The following is a 24,242-nucleotide window of genomic DNA, read 5'->3' on the forward strand; positions in this document are numbered from 1 at the left end:
AACAACTCATCAAGATCACTTAGCCATTTAGTTTGAAGTTTCTTACTTTTGCACAATTGATGTATTGTGCATAGGGTGTGTCTGTCTCTTGTGTTTTTGGTTTTCCCAACTAGCCAGCAGATTGAAGACCAAGACAATGCTTTTGTTTCCTATTCAGCTCAACATAATTTTACCAAGCATCTAAGGGTCTAGAACTATGCCAGCAAAATGAAAACAAACAAAAAACAAAACAAAACTGTAGATAATACTTTAAAAGTTATAAATCATAATTTAGGTATGCCTTTGACAAGCTTTCATCATACTAACTATGGTCATAAATATGCATGTGAACCAACAACAAAAAAATGTGGCAAGTTACAGATCCACATAGAATTGGCCCAGTCTTGAGGAATTCAAAGGAAAGGAAGGCTTAAAGAAGATAAGTGAAGAAAAGATCCATAATGAAAGTAAGCTTAGAAGGGATGTGAAGGAGAAGGAAAACACGGACAAAACAGAAGCAGTAACAACATCTAGAGATGAGAAGACTAGTATGGTATTTATTAAATAAATACACCACATTCAAAGAGTAATGGAGAGACTAGACACATCTTTGGTAAATTCTCTGATTATAGGTAGGGATCAGAGGATTAGATTGTATCTCTATGACCCAACTGCACCAATCAGTGCCTAGTACATAAAAGATGCTCAGTAAGTATCTATTAAGTTGAAATGAATTCTAATACTAGTCCTGTGACTCTGGATAAAACATTCTGTCTCCATTCAAGTTTCCTCAATTTTAAAATAGGGGTAATATCCATGGCTTTGATTATTCTCATAAGATTATTAATCTTACATATAAAAGGACTTATTAGAATATGAAAATGTTATTACTGAGGAGATTAGATTACCTAGAGGGATTATATGCTGCCAGACTTCATAAAACTGGAAAGGATAGGTGAGGATGGATGTAATGAATGGCTTTGGATGATAGACCAAAACTGATATTTAATAGGAAATCACTATATGCTTTCAATGACATTTTTGTTTTTATAATACCTCTATTGAAACATAATTCAATACCATAAAACTCAATGTACAATTTACTGGTTTTAATATAGAGTTATGCAACCACAGTCATTATATAATTTTGAAGCACTTTCTTTCAATAGCATTTTATTAACATACATGCAGGTAAAGAAGTGAAGATAAGGATACTATAGCAAAACACTATCTGTAGCTTTCTAAATGACATGTTATCATGGTAGCTTTGTAAATGGGAATAAAGGATTTTACAATGCTGAAAAGAAATTGTTAGCAACAACTAGTTACAGTGTAGTCAGTATAGTAGATATTCAGTGGAAGATTAGGTCAATAATAATTCTGAGAATAGTAAAGCCATTCGTGGAAAATTAGGATTAGTAAGATTAGGATGATAGTTTAATGAGGGAAGAAAGGAAGATGAATTTAAATTTTAAACATGCTGAGTTTTGTGTCAACCGTTATATAATCAACAGGAACTATTTTCCACAGAATATTGGAAATAAAGAAACAAGTGACAACTTGGAACTTGGGATGGGTCCAGGAGCACAGAGTGTCAAGGACTGGGGCTTGGGTAATAACCAGTCAGGATGGCCTGAGGGTAGAAAAGTAGCAGCATGCTATAAATGAAACCAAAATGTAGCATAATATGAACACTGTGCTGCCTCTTGCTTTCTTTCCACTTCCTGGAGATCACTCTCTATCAACAGAGCTTTCTCATTTCCTTTTTTATAACTTTTTTATTCATATATAAACATATCAGAGGACACAAATTACAGGAAAAAAATATCCATTTAATTACCACTTGGATTAAAAAAAAAAAAGTAGGGTAATACTAGTTCTCCTTGTGACCTCTCCCAATCACTATCCCCACCTTCATCCACAAAGGTAACCACCAAAATAATACACTGACTTCTAACACCATAGACAGTTTTGCCTGTTTGAATGTTACATGAATGGAATCATATAGTATGCATTCATTACGTCTGGCTTTTGCTTCAAGAGTATGTTGACGAGATTCATTCATGTTGTTCTGTGCAGCTGTACTTCATTCATTTTCATTGCTGTATAGTATTCATTAACTACACCACAATCTACTACTTTTCATTCAATTTCATTGTATTTTTTGATGGGCATTTGTGCTTTTCTGAGTTTTTAACTATTAAAATGATGTTGCTATGAACCTATCTTTTGATAAATATTGAATACATTTCTCTTGAGTATATATCTAGGAGGGAAATTTCTGGGTTATGGAGTATGTATATGTCAAACCTCAGCAGAAAAAGTCAAAAAGTTTTCCAAGTGATTGTAGCAACTGATATGCCCACGATGAATAAGAACTCTGATAGCTTCACATCCTAGCCTTCACTTGGCACTGTCAGTCTTTTAAATGTTAGTCACTCTGGTAAGGATGTAGTAGCATTTCATTGTAGTTTTAATTAAACCTTCTTCATTGTGAATAAGGTTGACCACTTTCTCCTTTGTTTACAGACCATCTGAATAATCTCTTTGGTGAAGTGCCTGTTAAAATCTCTTGCCTATTTTTCTACAGGGTTGTCCATAATTTTCTTATTGGTTTGTAAGAGTTCTGTCTACACACACGTACATACAGACACACACACACACACACACACACACACACAAAATATGAACTCCTTTATTGGGCATAAGTTACAAATACCTTCTCGCATTCTGTGGCTTCTTTTCAATTTATTAAAGGTGTCTTTTCATGAACAGAGTGCTTAATTTTAATGTAGCTCAATATTTTAACAGTTTCCTTCCCCACATTAAATGCTTTTTTTTTTTTTTGGCCTGAATTTTATCTTATCTGGTATCAAGTTTGCAACTTCTGGTTTCATTTTATTTCCATTTACTTGGAACAATTTTGTCTGGTATTTTATTTTTAACCTTTCATTATATTTTTCGTGTTTGTGTATAGCACACACATAAAGTCTTCACTATTCTCTTTGCTGGTTTCAAAAACTTATTAGTATTCTAGAAGCTCTGTATCTTTGTTCTAATGATTACTGTTACATTATAATTTCTACTTCAGATTATATTTATTATCTCTTCTATAAGCAGTCATGAAATTAGCTAGTAACATCTTCTCCCTTCCCTCACTCTTCTCCAGCATTTAACAACGTGTTATCTTTCTACTCCCAGGTAATATCTATAAGCAATCATCATGCTTATAAACTTTCCAAACACTCGTTTCTCCCATTTTGAGAGGCGAAAACTATGTCTATATTGCACCACATACAGCAAACAGCATTCAGCAGTGGGGAACCTGTAGCGTTGGGGCCACATGTGCCCTTCCAGATCCTTGAGTGTGGCCTTTTGACTGAATCCAAATTTTACGGAACAAATCCTTTTAATTGATTTCAGTTCATTCCAGAGTCTGGAGTTCTCAAAAAGGTCTCATTGTAATATTTCCTGAGACCTGGCATGTTCATGACTCTTTATTTATAGTCTTTATACTTGAAATCAATTTGGCTGGATATAAAATCTTTGGCTCACATTTTCTATTCTTGGGTATTTTAAATATGTTGCCCCACTGGCTTCTGGTGTAAAACACTGCTGTTGAGAAGCCCAATCCTAATCTTTTCTTTCTCTTATAAGTGACTTGGTCTTTTGTCTGGATTCCCAAAGTTCTTTTTGCTTTATCTTTAAAGCCAAGTATGCTAAAATATATCTTGGTGTTAATCATTCTAGGTCCGTGTGTGCCCTTCCAATATGCAGCAGATTCAATCTTGGGTTATTTCAGGAATGTTTTGTTGACAGTTTTTAAGAGTGAATTGGGCTGGGTACAGGGGCTCATGCCTGTAATCTCAGCACTTTGGGAGGCCAAAGCAGGAGGATTGCTTGAGGCCAAGAGTTCAAGATCAGCCTGGGCAACACAGTGAGATCCCCCATCTCTGCCAAAAAGAAAAAAAGAATGAAATGGTTGGTACATTTTTTTATTGAGGTGAAATTCACATAATATTAGATTAACCATTTTAAAGTGAAACGTGCAGTGGCATTTATTATAATACATTCACAATGTTTGCAACCACCACCTATATCTAGCTACAAAATATTTTCATTGTCTTAAAGGAAAGTTCTGTATTCACTAAGCAGTCATTCCTCATTCCCTTCCCCACCTGTTTTGTGGCAACCACCAATCTTCATTTTGTCTATGGTTTTACCTATTCCAGATATTTCATACAAATGGAAGCATACAACATGCAACCTTTTGTGTCTGGCTTCTTTTATTTAGCATAATGTTTTCAAGGTTCATCCATGTTACAGCATATATCCATACTTCATTCCTTATAATGGCTGGGTAATAGTCCATTGTATGTATATACTACAATTTATTTACTCATTTGTCCATTTATGGACATTCAGCTATTATGAACAGTGCTGTGTGTGCGTACATACACATATTTACTGGTTTTCAAATCTTTGGGGTATACCTTGGAGTGGATTGCTGGGTCATATGGAAATTCTATGATTAACTTTACAAGAAACTGTCAAACCATTTTCCACAGTGGCTGAACCATTTTACATTCCCACCAGCAATATATGAGGTTTGTTGAGAGTAGTCTTGAATGTTTGTTTGTTCTTCTTCAGGGATTCCAATTATACTATTATTAATTATTCTTTTCCTATCTTTCATACTTATAATTTTCTCTCAAATCCTTTTTTGTCTTGCATATCTTCTTCTTCTTGCTGTACTTACTGCACTGCATATTTTTATGTTCCTTCTATGTTTCCACTTTAAAATGATTTGTTTCCTAATTCTTCCCAGAGCTCTACAAGCATTTAAAAAAAATTTTTACTTATTCTTTTTGAGTTCTCCTATTTCTGAATTATGCTGCTTTATTTGTCGTTGAATAATATTATTAATTTCCTTTAGTTTATAACATAGTTTACAGTTTTCATATACTTTGTGGTCATATTTTTATGATATGCCTCCATTATCTGTTGTTATATTATTCTATTAATTTTTTTTTGGTTATAGTATATTTTTATTGGATTCAAATGAAATTCTTTTCTGTTACTCATATTTAAATGACAGGTGTTTTAACATACATTTAGGAGGAGACTTCCACATAGGGGACCTGCAGTAAGCATGGGTCTCCTTCCTAGCTTTATAGTTTAAGGCTCCCTCTTCTGGTCTTAAAAGTGAACTATTTAAAACCATGGCCTCTCAGTGTACCCATAGCCACTGTTTTAAAATCTACCTCCTATGTATCCCTGCTCTACCTTTAATACAAACTTTCTCTTCCCTTCAAACTTCATGTTTCTTCCCTGTATGGTTGAGATTCTACTTCTAGCAGTGTTTCTTTAGAACTGGACTCTGTCTTTGCCCAAAGTAGTTTTTTTTTTGGAAATTTCTGAAATTCTGAAAGTACAGTCCAGTCATTTTTAGTCTTCCAGCAGCCTCTTAGTGTGACCCCATGGTCTGTTTTTCATTTATCTGCAACCTGGAAGCAGGTTTGCTTGTTGTTCTCAGATCCGATTCCTAAAATTTTTCACTCAAAGTGATGTTCTGTCCCTTTGGGATTTGTTGGTGATTTCTGGGTTTCTGGGCTCCCCTTTCTATTCCTTCTGCCACCAGGTGCTCCTCCACATGAGATTTAGGTGGGTCCTGCTAGCCTGATCTCCCCACTTCTGGGGTCTGTCAGGATATCTCCACATACAGTTTTGCTGAAGAGCCTGTCAGTGGGTTTTTTTTCTTCTGTGATTCTAGTTGTTCTGTTTTTTTTCAAAGATTTTTTTTTAAAGTTAAAACTATGCTTTCATTGTGCTCTTCCTCAGATCAGAAATCCTCAGCTCACATGTTTTCATTATAATAGGAAAGCTGTGATATTATACTTTAGCCCAGGGCTGTGAAACAGAAATAAAAGGGAACTTCAGAAAGTTCAAGGAAAAATGGAATTAAAAGATAAAAATTAAAAACATAAACTTTATTTCTCAACATAAGCTCCACTGAGGCAAAGACACTTTTGTAAGTGATAACACCAGCCATTTAGTCCATCCCTAAAGAACTTAGGGTCCTGGGAATTTAACAATGTCAATGCAGTCTTTTTTACATTATTAACTGAAGAAAAATGGGCACCCTTTATAGATTTTTTAAGATTAAGAAACAAAAAAAAAGTCAGGAGCCAAGTCAGGATTGTAAGGCAGATGCCTAATGATTTCCTATTGAAACTCCGGCAAAATTGACCCTGTATGATGAGAGGAAGAAGTACTCAGAACTTCATTACACATGGATCAACACAATAACACCCATCAGTGTAAAATCACGAAAAAGATAAAGGTGAGAGCCCCGACAACAGTTCAAGATGTAAAACAGAGCAATAAAGTTCTACTCAACAGGAAGAACAGAAACCCACCCCACTTACCAACTCTCTCAATAAATATGAATGGCTTAACTCCCCACTCGAGAGACAAAGCCTGGCTGAATGGATTAAAAAATACAAGCCAAGTATCTGATGTCTCCAAGAAACACATCTAACTCACAAGGACTCATTCAGACTCAAGGTGAAGGGATGGAAAACAATATTCCATGCAAATGGAAACCAAAAGAAAGCTGGTGTAGACATTCTCATAGGAGATAACATAGACTTCAGATCAGTAAAAGTGAAGAAAGACAAAGACGGTCATTATAGAAAGTAAAAGGAACAATTCAATAAGAAGACGTAACAATTCTAAGTATTTACGCACCTACCACAGGAGTGCTCAGATTCATAAAGCAAATCCTACTTGATCTAAACAAAATGATAAAGAGCAGTACTGTAATAGGCAGGGACTTCAATCCCACTGACAGAATGGGAGAGATCCTCCAAACAGAAAATTAGCAAAGAAACAATGGACTTAAACAGAATTCTAGAACAAATGGGCCTAACAGACATTTATAGAACATTCTACTAAAAAACCACTGCATATATGTTCTTCTCATCAGCTCATGGAACATTTTCTAAGACTGATCACATCCTAGCCCACAAAACATGTCTCAACAAATTTTAAAAAATAGAAATTATACTATTTATCTTCTCAGACCACAGTGGAATTCAGTTAGAAATCAACTCCAACAGAAAGACTCATTTACACCACAAAGTCATGGAAACTAAACAACCTACTGCTAAATGATAGCTGGGTCAAGGAAGAAATTAAGAGGGAAATCAAAAGATTCTTAGAACTAAATGACAAAGGGGATACAAGTTATCAAAAATCTGTGGGATTCAGTAAAAGCAGTGCTAAGAGGAAAAAGAGGAAAATTCATAGCCTTTAATGCCTACATCCAAAAGACAGAAAGATCACAAGTCAACAATTTAATGAATCATCTCAAGGAACTGGAAAAGGAAGAGCAAACCAATCCCAAACCCAGCAGAAGAAAAGAAATAACCAAGATCAGAGCAGACCCAAATAAAATCAATAACAAAAGAATTATACAGAAGATTAATGAAACAAAAAGTTGCTTCTTTGGAAAGATAAACAAAATTGACAGGCTTCTCACTAGATTAATCAGAAGCAGAAAAGAAGGGACTTTGACCAGCTCAATCAGAAATGAAAAAGGAGAAATCACAAGTGATACTATGGATATACAAAGTATCATCTCTGAATATTATAAAAGTCTATACGCACATAAACTTGAAAACGTGAAGGAAATGGACAAATTCTTGGAAACACACAGTTCCCTAGGCTCAGTCAGGAAGAAACAGAATTCATGAACAGGACACTATCAAGTACCAAAATTGAAGCAGCAATAAAAAATCTTCCAACAAAAAAAAGTCCTCGACTAAATGGTTTCACATCCAAATTTTACCAGAACTTCAAAGAAGAACTGGTTCCAATGCTGCAGAAATTATTCCATAATAGTAAGAAGGAAGGAATCTTCCCCAGCTCGTTCTATGAAGCCAATATCACCTTGATACCAAAGCCAGGAGAGGACACAACAACAACAAAAAAAGAAAACTACAGACCAATATTCCTTATGAAGGTAGATGCAAAAATTCTCAATAAAATCCTAGCAAACTGAATTCAGCTGCACATGAAAAAAATAATCCACCACGACCAAATAGGCTTCATGCCAGAGATGCAAGGACGGTTCAACATATGCAAATCTATAAATGTAATTTACCACATAAATATAATAGAAGCAAAAACAAAATTCATATGATCCTCTCAAACAGATGTAGAAAAAGCATTTGACAAAATCCAGCACCCTTTTAGGATAAGAATGTTTAACAAACTAGGCACAGATGGGACTTACCTCAAAATTGTAAAATCCATATATGACAAACCCACAGCCAACATCAGACTAAACAGGGAAAAACTGAAAGCATTCCTGCTTAGAACTGGAAACAAACAAGGTTGCCCACTATCACCACTTCTATTCAACACAGTGCTGGAAGTCCTAGCCAGAACAATCAGACAAGAGAAGGAAATCAACGGTATTCAAATGGGGAAAGAAGAGTCAAACTATTGCTCTTTGCTGATGATATGATCTTATATCTAGAAAACCCCAAAGACTCTGCCAGGAGACTCTTGGAATTGATAAACAAATTCAGTAAAGTTTCAGGTTACAAAATCAATGTACACAAATCAGTAGTGGCCAGGCATGGTGGCACATGCCTGTAATCCTAGCACTGTGGGAGGCTAGGTGGGAAGATTGCTTGAGCTCAGGAGTTCGAGACCAGCCTGAGCAAGAGTGAGACACCATCTCTACTAAAAATAGAAAAAATTAGCTGAGCGTGGTGGCGTGCACCTGTAGTCCCAGCTACTCGGGAGGCTGAGGCAGGAGGATCGCTTGAGCCCTGGAGTTTGAAGTTGCTGTGAGGTAGGCTGATGCCATGGTACTCTAGCCCGGGCAACAGAGCAAGACTCTGTCTCAAAAAAAATAAATTAAAAAAAAAATCAGTAGCATTCATACATGCCAACAACAGTCAAGCTGAGAACCAAATCAAAGACTAAATACCTTTCACAATAGCAACAAAGTAAATAAAATACTTAGGAAGGAAATTACAGAGGATGTAAACAGATGGAAAAACATGCTCATGGATTGGCAGAATCAACATTATTAAAATATCTATATTACCCAAAGTGATCTACAGAGTCAATGCAATCCCTATTAAAATACCAAAATTATTTTTCACAGATCTAGTAAAAACACTTCTATGCTTCATATGGAACCAGAAAAGACCCAGAAGAGCTAAGGACACCTTAAGCAACAAGAACAAATCAGGAGGCATCACTTTACCAGACTTCAAGCTATACTACAAGGCTATAGTAACCAAAACAGCATGGTACTGGCACAAAAATAGAGACATAGACCTATGGATCAGAACAGAGAACCCAGATATAAAACCATTCTCATATTGCCATCTGATCTTTGACAAAGCAAACAAAAACGTATACTGGGGAAAAGAATCCTTATTCAATAAATGGTGCCAGGAAAATTAGCCATATGTGGAAGGCTGAAACAGGATCCACATCTCTCACCACTCACAAAAATTAACGACTGATGACAGGCTTAATTAAACCTAAGACATGAAACTATATGAATTCTAGAAGAAAATGTTGAAAAAACTCCTCTAGATATTGGCCTAGGCAAAGAATTTATGAAGAAGAACCCAAAGGCAATCACAGCAACAACAAAAATTAACACATAGGACTTGATTAAACTAAAAAGCTTCTGTACAGTCAAGGAAACAATCAATAGAGCGAACAGACAACCTACAGAATGGGAGAAAATATTTGCATGCTATATATCTGATAAGGGGGTGATAACCAGAATCTATAAAGAACAAATCAGCAAGGAAAAAAATCAAATCACTGCATAAAAACGTGGTCAAAGGACATGAACAGAACATTTTCAAAAGAAGATAGACCAATGGCCAATAAACATATGAAAAAACGAGTAAAGTCTCTAACCATCAAGGAAATGCAAATCAAAACCACAATGAGATATCACCTAACCCCAGTGAGAATGGCTTTTATCAAAAAGTCCCAAAACAACAGATGCTGGTGTGGATGTGGAGAGAAGGGAACACTTATACATTGTTGGTGTGATTGGAAACTAGTATAATCTCTACAGAACATAGTATGGAGATAACTCAAAGAACTAAAAGTAGACCTACCATTTGATCCAGCAATCCCACTATTAGGTATTCACCCAAAGTAAAGAGTCTTTTTTATCAAAAAGACACGTGCACTCAAATGTTTACTACAGCACAATTCACAATTGCAAAGATGTGGCATCAACCCAACTGCCCATCAATATATGAGTGGATTAATAACATGTGGTATACGTATACTATGTAGTACTATGCAGCCATAAAAAAGTGAACTAATACCTTTCGTAACAACCTGGATGGAATTAGAGACCATTCTCCTAAGCAAAGTATCACAAGAATGGAAAAATGAACACAACATGTACTACTATTAAATTGGAACTAATCAATCAACAGCCATGTGCACATATGGTAGTAAAACTCAAAAGAAACCAAGTAGGTGGGGGGGGTTGGGGGATGGGTAAAGTGACACCTAATGGGCACAATGCACGCTACCTTGGTGATGTGCACACTTATAACTTTGACTCAAACTGCAAAAAAGCAAAACATGTAATCAAAATGTTTACACCCTTGTAATATTCTGAAATCCAAAAAAAAAAAAAGAAAACTGACCACCAAGACATTATTTTCCTACAAGTCATTAAGTCAATCTCATTCTAGGAGGGTCTCTGAGCCTTAAAAGCATACCCTTCACTTTACCCAAGTTATTAAATCAATCACCGGTGAGATTTTCTAAGATAGTGATTCTCAAAATGTGGTCCTCCAGATCACCAGTATCAGCTATGGAATGGAGTCGTAAGACAGATGAAAATTCAGGGCATACTGCACAAAGTAGGAATAAAGTATTCCCAGGAATAGAGAAGAGAGATAGATAGGCAGTTTACCTAAATAACATTATAGAATTAGCATCATCATTCATTTATATTTAATAAAGTCATTACTATTCTTATTTCTCATCTCATATTCTTTCAAAACATCCAAACTTTTCCAGCAAGATAAATTCTTCCTAATGTAATTTTGAACTACCGGATTCCATTCTCTGGCACCGAAATCAAAGTAATTTTTTAAATTCAGAGTTTCCTATTAACCCATTTTGTCTAGACCTTCATCCTCTACAAAGAAAATAATCTAAAAATACACAACAGCTGCACTTTTTTCTTTCTAAACATAGGCTAGTTTTTATTTCTTTAACTGTCTAATTGGATAAAAAACACCAAACATTTTACTTTGAGTACCCCTCAAAAGCATCCTGTTTTGGGGAAGGATCATACTAAGATAAGAAATTAGTGAGCCCCAAGTTGCACAGCAGGAAAACTAGATCCAACTCACTGATGAGTTTCAGCATGCCATACAACTCTTCTGATAAAATTTTAGAAGGTCCAAGATACGAACCTAAAATCATCTGATAAAACGTCTTTATTTTACACATAAAAAAACTGAGGCCAAAGAGATTCTGAGTTGCTCCAAATTATAAATTGCATGGGATTAAAACTAAACTCCTCACATCATATGTAATTCTGGTAATAACAGGAAAAATGGTAAGGAGGCAGTCTACAAGCTCCAAATGAGAGCTCATCCCCAAATCTCAGAACTAGACCAAGCTCTAACTAATCAAGAGATTATGAACCCTGGCCCCAACTCCATTACTCCACTCATGCACATGGAAAGGCACTGGAACTTGTGAGCATACACAGACAGACACGTAAGCATGCAAAGAGGCACGGATGCAGGCACAGACACGCATGCACACAAAAGCACACATTCTCCAAGTTGTTTAGGAATTACAAAGAAAATAGCTGACTCCAAATAGAAATTTAACTACAATGAACTATGGCACAGAAAGCTGCCAGTAAAGATGCAAAAACTATCTCGCATCTACCTATGATTGCTTCTACTGTATGTTTTAAAGTATGTGTACAGTCTGGGCTGTAATCCTAGCACTTTGAGAGGCCAAAGTGGGAGCACTGCTTGAAGCCAGGAGTTTGAGATCAGCCCGAACAAGGGCAAGAACCTATCTCTGCAAAAAATAAAAAAATTAGCTGGGCATGGTGGTGTGTGCCTGTAGTCCTAGCTACTCGGGAGGCTGAGGCATGAGGATAGCTTGAGCCCAGGAGTCTGAGGTTGCAGGGAGCTACAATGATATCATTGCACTCTAGCCCAGGCAACAGAGTGAGACCCTGTCTCAAAATATAAATACATGTATAAAGGAAATCACTTCATCTTTTAAATATCTGCATATTCTTTATGTTTGAAAATGTAATTTAGGAGGAGTAATACAGATTGGAATTTAGATCTCTAGGAATTATACGATTTAATGCCAATATCTAAAATTTATCATCTACACCCACCTACTTTCTAAAAGGCTTTAAAGCTCACATAGTCTATAAAATAAAAATACAAAAAAAAAAAGCTCATATATAGATGGCAGGATACCACTATAAAAAATACTAACCTATTACAGCTTATTGAGTACTATATTAAATTTCATACTGAGCTTCTAAGTAATAAGAGAATCTTTACAGATGATTCAATTCTCTTTCTCTCATTAAAGGAAGCAATGCCATTATCTCTGGCAAGACTATCTTTTTTCCTGGAACTAAATCTTTAAAAAAATGAATCAGAGATTCTTATATAAAAGATCCTAAACTACCTAACAGACAGCAGAGGCAGAACCATTCTTCACAAGACCTTTTCTCCTGTGACAAAAGTCAAGGGGATAATGTAACTGATCAAAGCATTTTTGATCCATTCCGTTTCTTTTCTTATATACCTTCAAAATATCATTTAATTTAACCTACTCATTTTATAATGAATCTTCCTCTATTTTCTCCCTGTCCCTGAGGTAGTGTTGTTCCCACTATTCAAAATTACAGAAAGGCAATGAGTCCTATTCTAAAACACAAAACCAGGACTGAACAGAAAATATATTCAAAGGTCAAATTTGAAAACGTCTGCCATCCCTCAAGATAGGAAAGGAAATACTCCTCCTCCTTCTTATTGCAAGTCAGCTTTTGAAGTCATCTGCTCATCCGGTGTATTAAAGTTCTGATAGGGAAATCAGATAGGGAACTCTACCTATTCACTCCAATTTTTTCTATCCAATCATAATAACCACTAATTTCATCTGTCACTGTTTTTCCCCAAAGAAATCATGGTCTGCAGTCTAAACAAGCAAACATAATTCTCACAATAATCCTCTGAGAGATGCACTTTTTGTCCAAATAAGGCAATTGAAGCACAGAAAGGTTAACTTACTTCTCCAAGGTCATTAAAACACCAGTAAACCAGACACAGTGGTGTGCACCCGTAGTCCTAGCTACTCAGGAGGCTGAGGCAGGAGGATCACTTGAGCCCACGTGTTTGAGGCTGCAGTGCACTATGATCACACCTGTGACAGCCACTGTGCTCTAGTCTGGCTAATAGTGAGACCTCATATCTCAAAAATAAAAAAAAATAAAAAAAAAGGCCTATAATATATACATAATAAGTGTATGAAAGAAATTCATAAAAGAAGAGAATTGCAGAGTGGGGGGTGTATGGCTTCTAGGAAGCATTTTGGTTATGGTTGAAGCAACAAACCCCAAGGTCCGGGGGCTCCAGAAGGTCAAAACTATTTTCATAATAAGAAAATACTATTTGTCTTTTTCACTATGTTGACATTTGTACTGAAGGTATGAAAATAATGAGTAAAATGCTGGCATTTTTATACAAGTCAAGGCAGTGGCACAAAACTGTACTGGTAGTCACTGTACTCTATAGCCAGGCACTTACATTTTTTTTTTTTTTTTTAAGTTTAAGAATATCCTGCATAGAGCAGTAAAAATTATTAATTTTAAGAAATCCTGATCCTGAGTATATGTCTTTTTAACATTCTATGTGATGAAATGGGAAGTATGCATAAAGCATTTATGCTGACACCAAGCTACTGTTCTCAGGGAGCAAGCACTCATGCAATTGTTTCAGTTGCAAGCTGAACATTTTTGTGTGTGTAGAACACCATTTCAATTTAAAAGAACTCTGGTTATTTAAATTAAAATATTTGGCAGACATGTTCTTGAGAATCAATAAACTGAACATGATTCTTCAAGAAAACTACCGACAATATCTGTTGCCAAAGATAAAAATTTGAGCTTTCAAGTAAGTGAAAATGAGAATTTTGGAAAACCTGAATCCATAATCATGAGCTTGACAACTTCCCAACATTTATAGATTCTTCTATTGAGATTGGTGATACTAACAAATGTGACATTACATAATGAAAGGTATCAACATTTGGAAGATTTTCGTAACTTGGTAAACCATTTCAAAATGACCAATGTATGATGTTATAAAATCATGCCTGGGTAAAGATCCATTCAAAGTGCTAGAGAGGTTAATGTATTTTAATGTAACAGTGTTTAAAAAGTTCATTTATATAGTTTCAGACTCTATACTGCAACTAACATTTAAGAAACTACCTCTTGTCAACTTTTACTATCAAAAAGAATATCCACATTTATCTGAAAAAGCTACTAAAATATTCCTCCCTTATCTAACTACAGATTTTTCTGAGAACAAATTTTCTTCCTATTGTTTAACCAAAACAACATATCACAACAGACTGAGTACAAAAGCAGATGTGAGAATTCAGCTATCTTCTATTAAGCCAGACATTGAAAAGATTTGACAAAGTATAAAACAATGCTATTCTTTTCAGTAATTATTTTTTGGTTTTAGAAAATATAGTTATTTTTTAATTAAAAATATTTATATTAACATGTATTGGGTTTATTGTTGCTTTTAAGTGATATAATAAATATTTATAGTTTTATTTGTTTTAATTCCTAATACAGTGAATAGCAGTACCTATAGCAGTAAATAGCAGTACCTATAACCCACCTAATAAAAAGCTCATTGGGGTCCTCAAAATTTGTAAGCCTATAAAGGAGTCTTGAAAAAAAAAAGTTGAGAACTTTCTCTTAGAGCTTCCAAAAAGTGGCCCATGCAGCTGGACCATGGAGAGGAAGAGGAAAAAATGGTAAGACATATCACTGGAGGTCAGATCATGCAGAGCTTGTCAGCCACAATAAGGAGTTTGAATTTTACTCAAAGTGCAATTAAGGAATTTTAAGTAGAATGACAGGATCACATTCATGTTGTCAAAAAAGGCAGCTATGTGTAATATGAGAGACAACATGAATAAACTAGGGCTGGAGGACTTGAAATGGAGACCAGTAGATAAATCTGAGATGTATAAAGTACTTATTTTGTTCGCTTTCACTCACCCCAAACCCTAGCACCTCCTGCCATGCCTGATATTTCCTGGGTGACAATTTAAAATAAATAAATAAATAAATAAATGAATGAACAAGGTAAAAAAAAGAAAAAAGAAAGTTAAAGTTCTTTGCTGTAAACCTCAAAATGAAGTTCCAAACAATATAAAATGATTCCATTTTAATGTCACAGAACTCAACTGCTCTATGATCAAACTGGAGATAGGGTGGGGAGGATGATCAATCTACTTAATATTTTAGGAATGTCACAGGTACATTAAATCCATGCTATGATGTTTCAAGTGATTTTTAATAAGTTTCAATTTTTTCCAAAATGGAATACCATGAAATATTAACTTGTATAATAGTCTTGTGATTACATACCAAGGAACTAAATGAACCTGCAGATCCACCCTTCAACAATTAGGCAGGCACTGTGTTAGACACCACGGGTGTGAGAGTCAACACAACAGACACCATCCCAGCTCTAAGAAGCTTATATTACAGAATAATTGTTGGTAATCTTTGAAGATTCATGGCAGAACACTAGAGATGTTTTGAATAATTCATTCATTCAAATAAACATTTATTGATTGTTCACTGTATACCGTGATCTGGGACAAAAAGATGAAGAAGACATGAATCTGTCCTGAAGAAGTTCACAGTCTATTAGAAAGAGATAACAATATATTTCCAATTATGATGCAAAGTATGGTAGGCACTATTATAGAGGCATGTGTGATGTACCAATTCAGAAAGAGGTAAAGGGAAGCAGAAGTTCCCTGAGTGTTGAATGGAGATCTGCTAATACATGGAGTGGGAAAGGGAAAAGTGTAACATGAAAACCATCTGATAGGTGAGAAAAGGATATAAGCAGGTCAGAAAGTTTGGTATTTAATGTGTGAGTTCCAAATTTCCAATTTTAAAAAGGGACCAAAAATCAATTCTGTAATCCACAGATAAGCCAAAGGAATTATGCAACACTCAATGTGGTTTGGGAGCACTGAGTCAAAAAAAAAAAAACAACTCCTAGAAAACAAAATGGGTTCGCAAAGACATAATGCTACCCTCAAAGTCAGTTTTCACAAAGCATTTGACAGTTCAGATTATTTCACCTAAATCATAATCCTGACCCTCAAACATTTTACGTTCTAGAAGCAGAGATATGTGGCAACCACTAATTATAGTACAGCATAATAAATCTAACAGTTCAACCGAGTTCAAAGCCTTAGCACAGCCTCTGCCTACAGAGAGCAGAGAGTGGGGTGAGGAAAGCCTCCACAGAGATGATGATGTAAGTGGAGTCTTGAAACATGAGTGGGTGTTTCATACGGTGGACAGAGAAGGCATTACACACAAAAGTCTATGCCAAAGTAGAGATGTCATGAAAGAGCAAGGCCTGTTAACAGAAGTGCAAACAGACTAGTTTTATTGAGGCAAAAGCAGCTAAGGAGGAGTGATAAGAGATAAGGACAGACTGAGCACTGATCACCATGCTAAAGAGTTGAATTTTAGCCAATGGGTAATAGGGAGGGATAGAAAGAAAAGTGACAGAATCAGATTTGTCTTTTTAGATATGCACCACAAAAATGAATCATTTTAAAATGATTAGGGCAACAAAAGCATGGTTTGGAGAAGGTAAGTTAAGAAACAGTTAGAAGACTATGTTAGGAATATGCAAAAAAGGATAAGGATCTATGCTACGCAGAATATCCTACACTTGTCTCATCTTTCCCACCTTCCCAATGGATTCCTTACTTTGGTGAAGAGTAAAGTATTAATTTCCTAGGGCCGTCATAACAAATTACCACAAACTAGGTAGCTTAAAACAATAAAAGTTTATTTTCTCACGGTTCAGGACACCAGAAATCTAAAATCAAGGTACTTGCAGGGTTGGTTCCTTTTGGAAACCCTGAGGGAGAAACTGTCCAATGCCACTGTCCTAGCTTGTGGTGGTTGTTGGCAATCTCTGGCGTTTCTTGGCTTGTGGACATTATCACTCCAATCTCTGCTTCCATCTCCACATAGCCTTTTCTGTGTCTGTGTTCTTTTCTGTCTCCTATTAGTATATTTCCAGTAATTTAAGGCCCACTCTAATCCACTATTACTTTATCTCCATCTTTACATTAATTACATCTGCAAAGATCCTATTTCTAAATAAGGTCACATTCTGAGGTTCTGAGTAGACATGAATTCTGGGGGGGACACTATTCAACTCATTAAAGGTATCAGCTCAAACCGAAATGTCGTATTATCCTTAACCCTTCCTCTTGCTTATCCTCTACATATACATAATTATCAAATCCTGTCAATTCTACTTCCTTACTCTTCAATGTATCTCCTCTTCTTCATCCCCATCACCATTTCCCTTTCAATAACACTCTTGTCAAGATAACAAACTCATTGGCTACAACACTAGATGAATCCAGTTATTACTCTCATTGCTGTGCCAGCACTTAAACAGGTAAGTATTTCTAGAAACAGTCACACAAGACAGACTGGTTGCACCACGGATTTATGATAACTAACCCCAAATAGGTCCTCAACAATGCCTGGCAGGCCTTCAGTTTCTCTGGCCAACTGGCTTTCCCGCTCTCCCGTAACTGTTTTAAGCCTCTTCTACTCTCCTCAAGCTCTTACTCTTACCCACATTCAGCAATTGAGCTGGGCTCCTATTTTACAGGGAAAAAAAAAGAAACCATCACACAAAAACTCCCACAACCTCCCACTGTCTGCTCTCATCATCATCTCTCCTTCCCTCTAATATAAGGCCATTCTCTCTACCTGTACTTTGCATTCCACCTTCATTCACAATCTTACTAATATTAGTTACCCCTCTCTTTTCTATAATATTCAGCCTTTCCCTCAACTAGACGCTTCTCACTGACTTACAAACATATTCAAGTTTATTTTTTCACTTAAAAACAAAATGAAAACAATACCTCCCTTGAACCCCACACTCTCCCTTCTAGCTATCTATCCAGCCACACTCACTCTTTCTGCCTGCTTTACTTTCCACCTCCTCCATCCCCAACAAGACATAAATGTGTGTTTGTGCAGAGATTGATTTCTTTAGCTTTGTAACCTCAGGCCGCTTACCATAAAAATGAGAATAACCACATTAATAAACCTATCTCACAGGACTGTTTTAAGAATTACATAAATCAATATATATAAAAGGCTTAAGACAGAGTCTGGCCTACAGTTTAATAAGGTTGGCAGCATCATTACTGCTAACAATATTGTACATCCAACTATCTATCCAGGCAGCCAGCTGCACAAGACTGACATCTTGGAATTATCCTCTATTCCCTCATCCCTCCATTCCAATCCATCTCTAGATTTTGTTGATCTGTCTCTCTTGTTCACTTTCCTCCATTTCTGCTATCTTACCCCCCCATCACTATCTCATATAGATCATAAGAACCTCCTAAATAATTTCCTGCATTTCACTCTTGTCATTCTCCCCACCTTTCTCCACATCATAGCCAAAGTAAACTATTCTATTATAACTTCATATCTGAGATTACCAACTGGCTTAAAACACTTCCCATTGTTAGGATAAAGCCCCAAATCTATTTCATGGCCCATAAACCTAAGTAGAAATGGTCCCTCCCTACCTGTTCAAACTTATCTTGCATCTCTCTTCTTTTGCCCTCTGTTATAACACATACCAACTTTTTTCAGTTTTTCAAATGCACCATGCCCTTGCCTATCATAAGTGTTTTCCACTTCCTACTTCCTCTACTGTAGTGTTGAATGATATTCCTATTTCTCTTAGCCTATGACCTATTCACACATAATTCCTTTATGTTCTAGCTCCACGGTAATTTCCTCCGGGAAGTCATCCTTGACACCCCAGAACAAACTCTCATTACTCTTATGTACCTTTCACAGTACTCAGCAAAGTTGCAATTTCTTATTTATGTGATTATTCTCCCAACAATTTCCTCCAATAGAATCGAAGCTCCATAATAGCAATGACCATGCCCTTTTTTGCTCTCCATTGTATTCCAAGTGCGCAACATAGCATCTGACACATAATTAGTGTTCATAAGGATATACTAAATAAATATTAAACTTTAACTTCAATGTTGCAAAATAGCCTGTTTAAAAACAGGACAGATTTAAAGTAGCACAAGGACAAGTATGTCATCAGTTCACTATCAATGTAGCTCCAGATCAAAGTTAAAAGTTCCTCTACTGATGGTTGTGAACAGTAAATCACTTTAAGGAGATATTAATTCAGCTACTGCTGAAAGAAGGGAAAGTGTGATAGAAACTGTATTGTTGTGCTGCTATTTTAAAGGAGTGAATAGGAAGAACACTGTATTTCAAGGCAGGGAGGTGAGTTTTCTAAAGTACTGGTTCACAACTTTTGTTCTACTCCAACACACCTACTCCTGCTACTACTACTACTGTCAACTTAAAAAAGAAGAGGCTGAGGCACAAATATATAACTTAAAGAGTTTACCTGAGCCCAAATGAGGACAGCTGATTAGGACACTCTTGGCAGTTGCCTTGGGGAGTGCTTTGGCAGCCTGTGTTAACAAATAGGTTTTTAAAGATAAAAGGGAACAAGGGGTGGGCTGATACAAAGTTGTTTGACAGAAATTCTCATTCGTTTACAGAAATAACATTGATTAGTGATTGGCTATACATTGTTGAACTACAGGTTATGAGTTATGGTGTCCGGCATATGGAATTTTATGGCTACTTGGCATCAGTCTAAAGTCCACATAGCAGATGGCTTCAAGAGATAATTATTTAGCTCAAGGGGAAGTGACATTACTGCTATGTGATTCTAAAGCCTGTGTGGGCCTGACAATTTAAAGGGACTTACATTCTTTAGATAAAGTTTCTTTTCTTCTTTTTTTTCCCCACGCTACTACTACTATCCGCTACTACTACTATCCGAATCAATGCCTGTAACTCCAGCATAGCCATCACCAGGTGGCTCACCATAGCAGGAATTCTCAACCAGGTGGGAACTCTAAGAGAGAAGTGAGTAATTTGAAAATGGCACCACCTCAAAATATTCTGATATCCTCTGCCATTCCCTTTTTCTTAGATATGACTCTTCCCAAATATCACTTATGGTAAAAAGCAGTCATGTGGATGTCATTTATATATAATTTAAAAATGTAATCTATATCCTCAAAAAACTCAAAATAGAACTACCATATGATCCAGCAATCCCACTACTGTGAAAGAGAGACAGAGAGAGGTTGGTTAACAGATACAAAATTACAGCTAGATAGAAGAAATAAGTTCTAGTGTTCTACAGCACTGTAAGGTAACTACAATTAACAATAATTGTTCATGGTATATTTTCAAATAGCTAGATGAGAAGATTCTGAATTGTTTCTAACACAAAGACACGATAAATGTTAGTGATGGATACGCTAATTACCCTGATTTGATCATTACATATTGTATACACTGTAATACACTATGCCTCATAAATATGTACAATTATTGTGTCAATTAAAAATAACAAAAATGGCCCATACCCTATTCAAATTAAAAAAAAATGTAACCTATGATTTTTTTTTTTGGTAGCAGAATAGTTTTTCTAGCTACAAGTTTAATATTAATATTAAACACGGTGTTACCTACATAAGGACTGGGCAGAAGGGGCAATCTGGAAAAATACTCAAGACCAATTTAAATATATTATAAATTACCCACACTGGAGGGATCTATATTTGGATTACATAAAAATATTTTATTATGGTAATACATCCCTAAAACCACAGTGCTTTGCCACACATTTGTTATATGAAACCACAAGCGGCCTCAAATATATGTCTTAATGTCCATATAATTAAAACAATAGAACTAATTTAATCTGCTTACTAAGGAATAAAATTGGGCAAGAAAGTATGAAAATTTTTTCTAAGATTTCAAGATCTCAGAAGATTGATAATAGTATATGGAGCAACACCTGAAATTCTGCAAATGGCACAGCAGTAGTTCTACTCTGTAAGGCAGTACTGACAATAAACCTCTTTCCACAGCAATATACAACTGACTCCATGAAAACTTTAGAAACTGCTAAATGTGTAAACATTAACACCAAAGACAGAAAAGTCAACTGTAACTGAAAAAACACATAAGCAAAAAATCAAAGCTATGTCTCTGTCCTCCCCATTTTCTAAGATCTTTAAATCAAGGGTTCCAAGCATGTTGAAAAAACATGCTCACATTGTGATAGCATTTCTTATTTTGAAAAATAACGTGACCTCCTAAACCAGGATTTGGACTCAGAATATATAATTATAATTCCTGAAAAAAGTACAAGCATCATTTATTACAACTTTGAATACTCATCTAAAATATTTAAAGACAAAAAAAAATTGAGCACCACCTCCCCAGAGAATGATCCTTTCTCCAAATTTAGCTTTTATCTCTGACATCAAAAAAAAAAAAAAAATCAATGTTTAAAGTTTCCTTAGGTCATTTTAAAAATATATAAGATACTGTTTCATTTTTAAAAAGTTGTTTATCCCCAGTAGATACGTGCAATTGTACATGATATGAATATTTGCATGTGGTGTTTTAGTCTGTTTTCTGTCGCTTATAACAGAATATCTGAAACTGGGTAATTTATAAAAAAAAAAAAAAAAGGAATTTATTTCTTACAATCATGAAGGCGAAGAAGTACAACATCGAGGGGCCGCATCTGGTGAGAGCTGCCTTGTTGGTAGGGACTCCGTGCAAGGGGAGTGAACATGCTGACGTGCTTGCTCAGGTCTCCCTTCCTCTTCTTATAAAGCCACTAGTTCCACTCACATGATAACCCATTAATCCCTTACCTTAGTAACCCATTAATCCATGAATAAATTAATCCATTCACCAATCACCTCTTGAAGGCCTCACATTGGGGATTCAACAATTTCAATAGTGCCACACTGGGGTTTAAATTTCTATAACACATGAATTTGGGGGGACACATTCAAACCATAGCATGTGGCAAAAGCTACTCTTGATCTTTGATGTTTAAAGCTAACATACTAGTTCTAAAAACCATCAAATGCAATTTCGCCACTTGAAAAAACAGTAATCTTTTGGAAATTGCCACTAATCAAAAAATGGAGAGATGTTTTCATTTACCCATAATAAGAAGGGATTACCCTCCTGTCAGCACTTTCATTCCCAACTTTTCAAAAAGGATGGAAGAAATGAAGAGTCCTTTCTGTGAAGAAGTGCCACAAAATCTTGGATATGTAAACCTATACTAATCAAAGATTAATTATACCACATTTGTATGGCTAATAGGAGAGAAAGAATGCTGATCACTAAGCAGGAGAAGAAGCACATCTGACATTCACGTTGGTTTCCACATGATGGGCACTCTCAATTACAAGTAGTAGCAATAATGATTTCTTTGAAAAGCCAATGTTCAAAGACCTTTGCACATCACTGATTGCCCCATTTTTATCTACTTTAAAATGAAAGACCCATTATTTTATTTAAATTGCCTAGTGAGAAAGTGCTCTATCATGATTTTTAAATATTGTAATAATGTCCTAATTTAATTTTCTGCACGATGTGGTAGATTTTTTTTGGATTCACCACCACTCCACTCTTGCCCATACCCAGAATTAGAGACTAATGCAAATGATTATTCTTTACATGTTCTCAAAAATAAATCCAGACTTTGGGAAATATAGGAAAGTACAAACACATAAGACCTCAATGTTAGAAGTCATGTGAATAATTGCAGGGAGCTATGCAGGTATTTGCCTGTAATTTAAGGACTAATTGTGGATATAAACCAAGAAAGACAATGATATTAATACTATCTTATGTATCCCACTAAATTTTCCTAAGAGCTTTGATCAGATTCCCCTAAATAGTCCATGCATGTTTCTGTGTGCAACCACAGATTCTAACCTGTGTTAGTTACAATAGAAATGATCAAGACTGTATCTGTCTGAAAATATACAAAGCTGGTTTATCAATGTGAAAGTAGATCTGCAAAATTCAAACGTCAAAAGGTCAGGTTACGGGATTTTCATGACAGAATGTTTGCTAGGTTTGCTAATGTAACATGTACAAGGACGGCTAGTGTAATTAGTTTGTTTCCTCCTCAGTGAGATACTAGGAAGGTGGATGACAGGATCCCGGGAGACTCACACGTCGGTCTACACTCCTTTTTCTCCCGCAACCTCATCTCACTCCTTTCCTTAGCACACATACACACGCACTCTCCTATCACATTCAAAGCCCAAATGCCCCAGTGAGCAGTTTTCTAGGGTCGTTTCTAGGTGCGTTAAATGGGATTTGACGCCACCGGACAGCCTGGGTTGAATGCCACCCCCGCCAGCGCCCAGGGCTCACCTCTAGCTTGTGGTTGATTTGGGACACAGTCTGGGCTTTGTGGCAAAGCTGTGCAAAGCATGAGCTCAGGCTGGTCATCTTCTGTCGCCCCTCGTAAGTGATGTCCGCTTGGTCCGGATCGATCTCGCCCAGGAGCAGATCTACATCCACGAAGGCCTTGTCGAACTCCTTCTCCAGCACCTCCAGCCACCGGAACATGGACACCCCGCCGGGGGAGACCCCCACGGCACAGGAGGCGCCCCCTGGGCCCCCTCCGGCTCCTGCCGGGCATGGGCCGCCAGCCGACATGGCGCCGTCTAGGGCCTCCCCCGACTCCTGCTGACCCTCGCCGCCCACCCAGCGCGAGGGGAACTGCTGGGACTGCGGGGAACCCCGCGCACGCACGCACGCTCCGTCGGTCCCCTCGCTTCGCCTCGCGCAGCTAACGCCGACAATACAGCCTCAGAGGGGCAGCCGCAGCGAGGTTGAGGCGGCGGCTGCGGCTGCACACGGAAGTCTCGGGCCGTCCCACCTCCGGGCCCGCCCCCACTGCGCATGCGTAGCGAAGAGCTGGGCGGACGTAGCC

At 36.7% G+C, this 24,242-nt stretch overlaps 1 protein-coding gene across 1 annotated transcript in view; it reads right to left on the reverse strand.

Moving 5' to 3' along the window:
* Positions 1–24,014, reverse strand: part of GOPC (golgi associated PDZ and coiled-coil motif containing) — a 43,673-nt gene extending 19,659 nt beyond the window's left edge. Inside the window, exon 1 of the mRNA XM_069487685.1 lies at positions 23,678–24,014. Coding sequence (XP_069343786.1) covers positions 23,678–23,965 — 288 coding nt within the window. The 5' untranslated portion in view covers positions 23,966–24,014. The remainder of the gene's footprint in view (positions 1–23,677) is intronic.
* Positions 24,015–24,242: the final 228 nt, after the last annotated feature.

The sequence above is a fragment of the Eulemur rufifrons genome, chromosome 15 (assembly GCF_041146395.1).
Source record: "Eulemur rufifrons isolate Redbay chromosome 15, OSU_ERuf_1, whole genome shotgun sequence".
Classification (NCBI taxonomy): domain Eukaryota; kingdom Metazoa; phylum Chordata; class Mammalia; order Primates; family Lemuridae; genus Eulemur; species Eulemur rufifrons.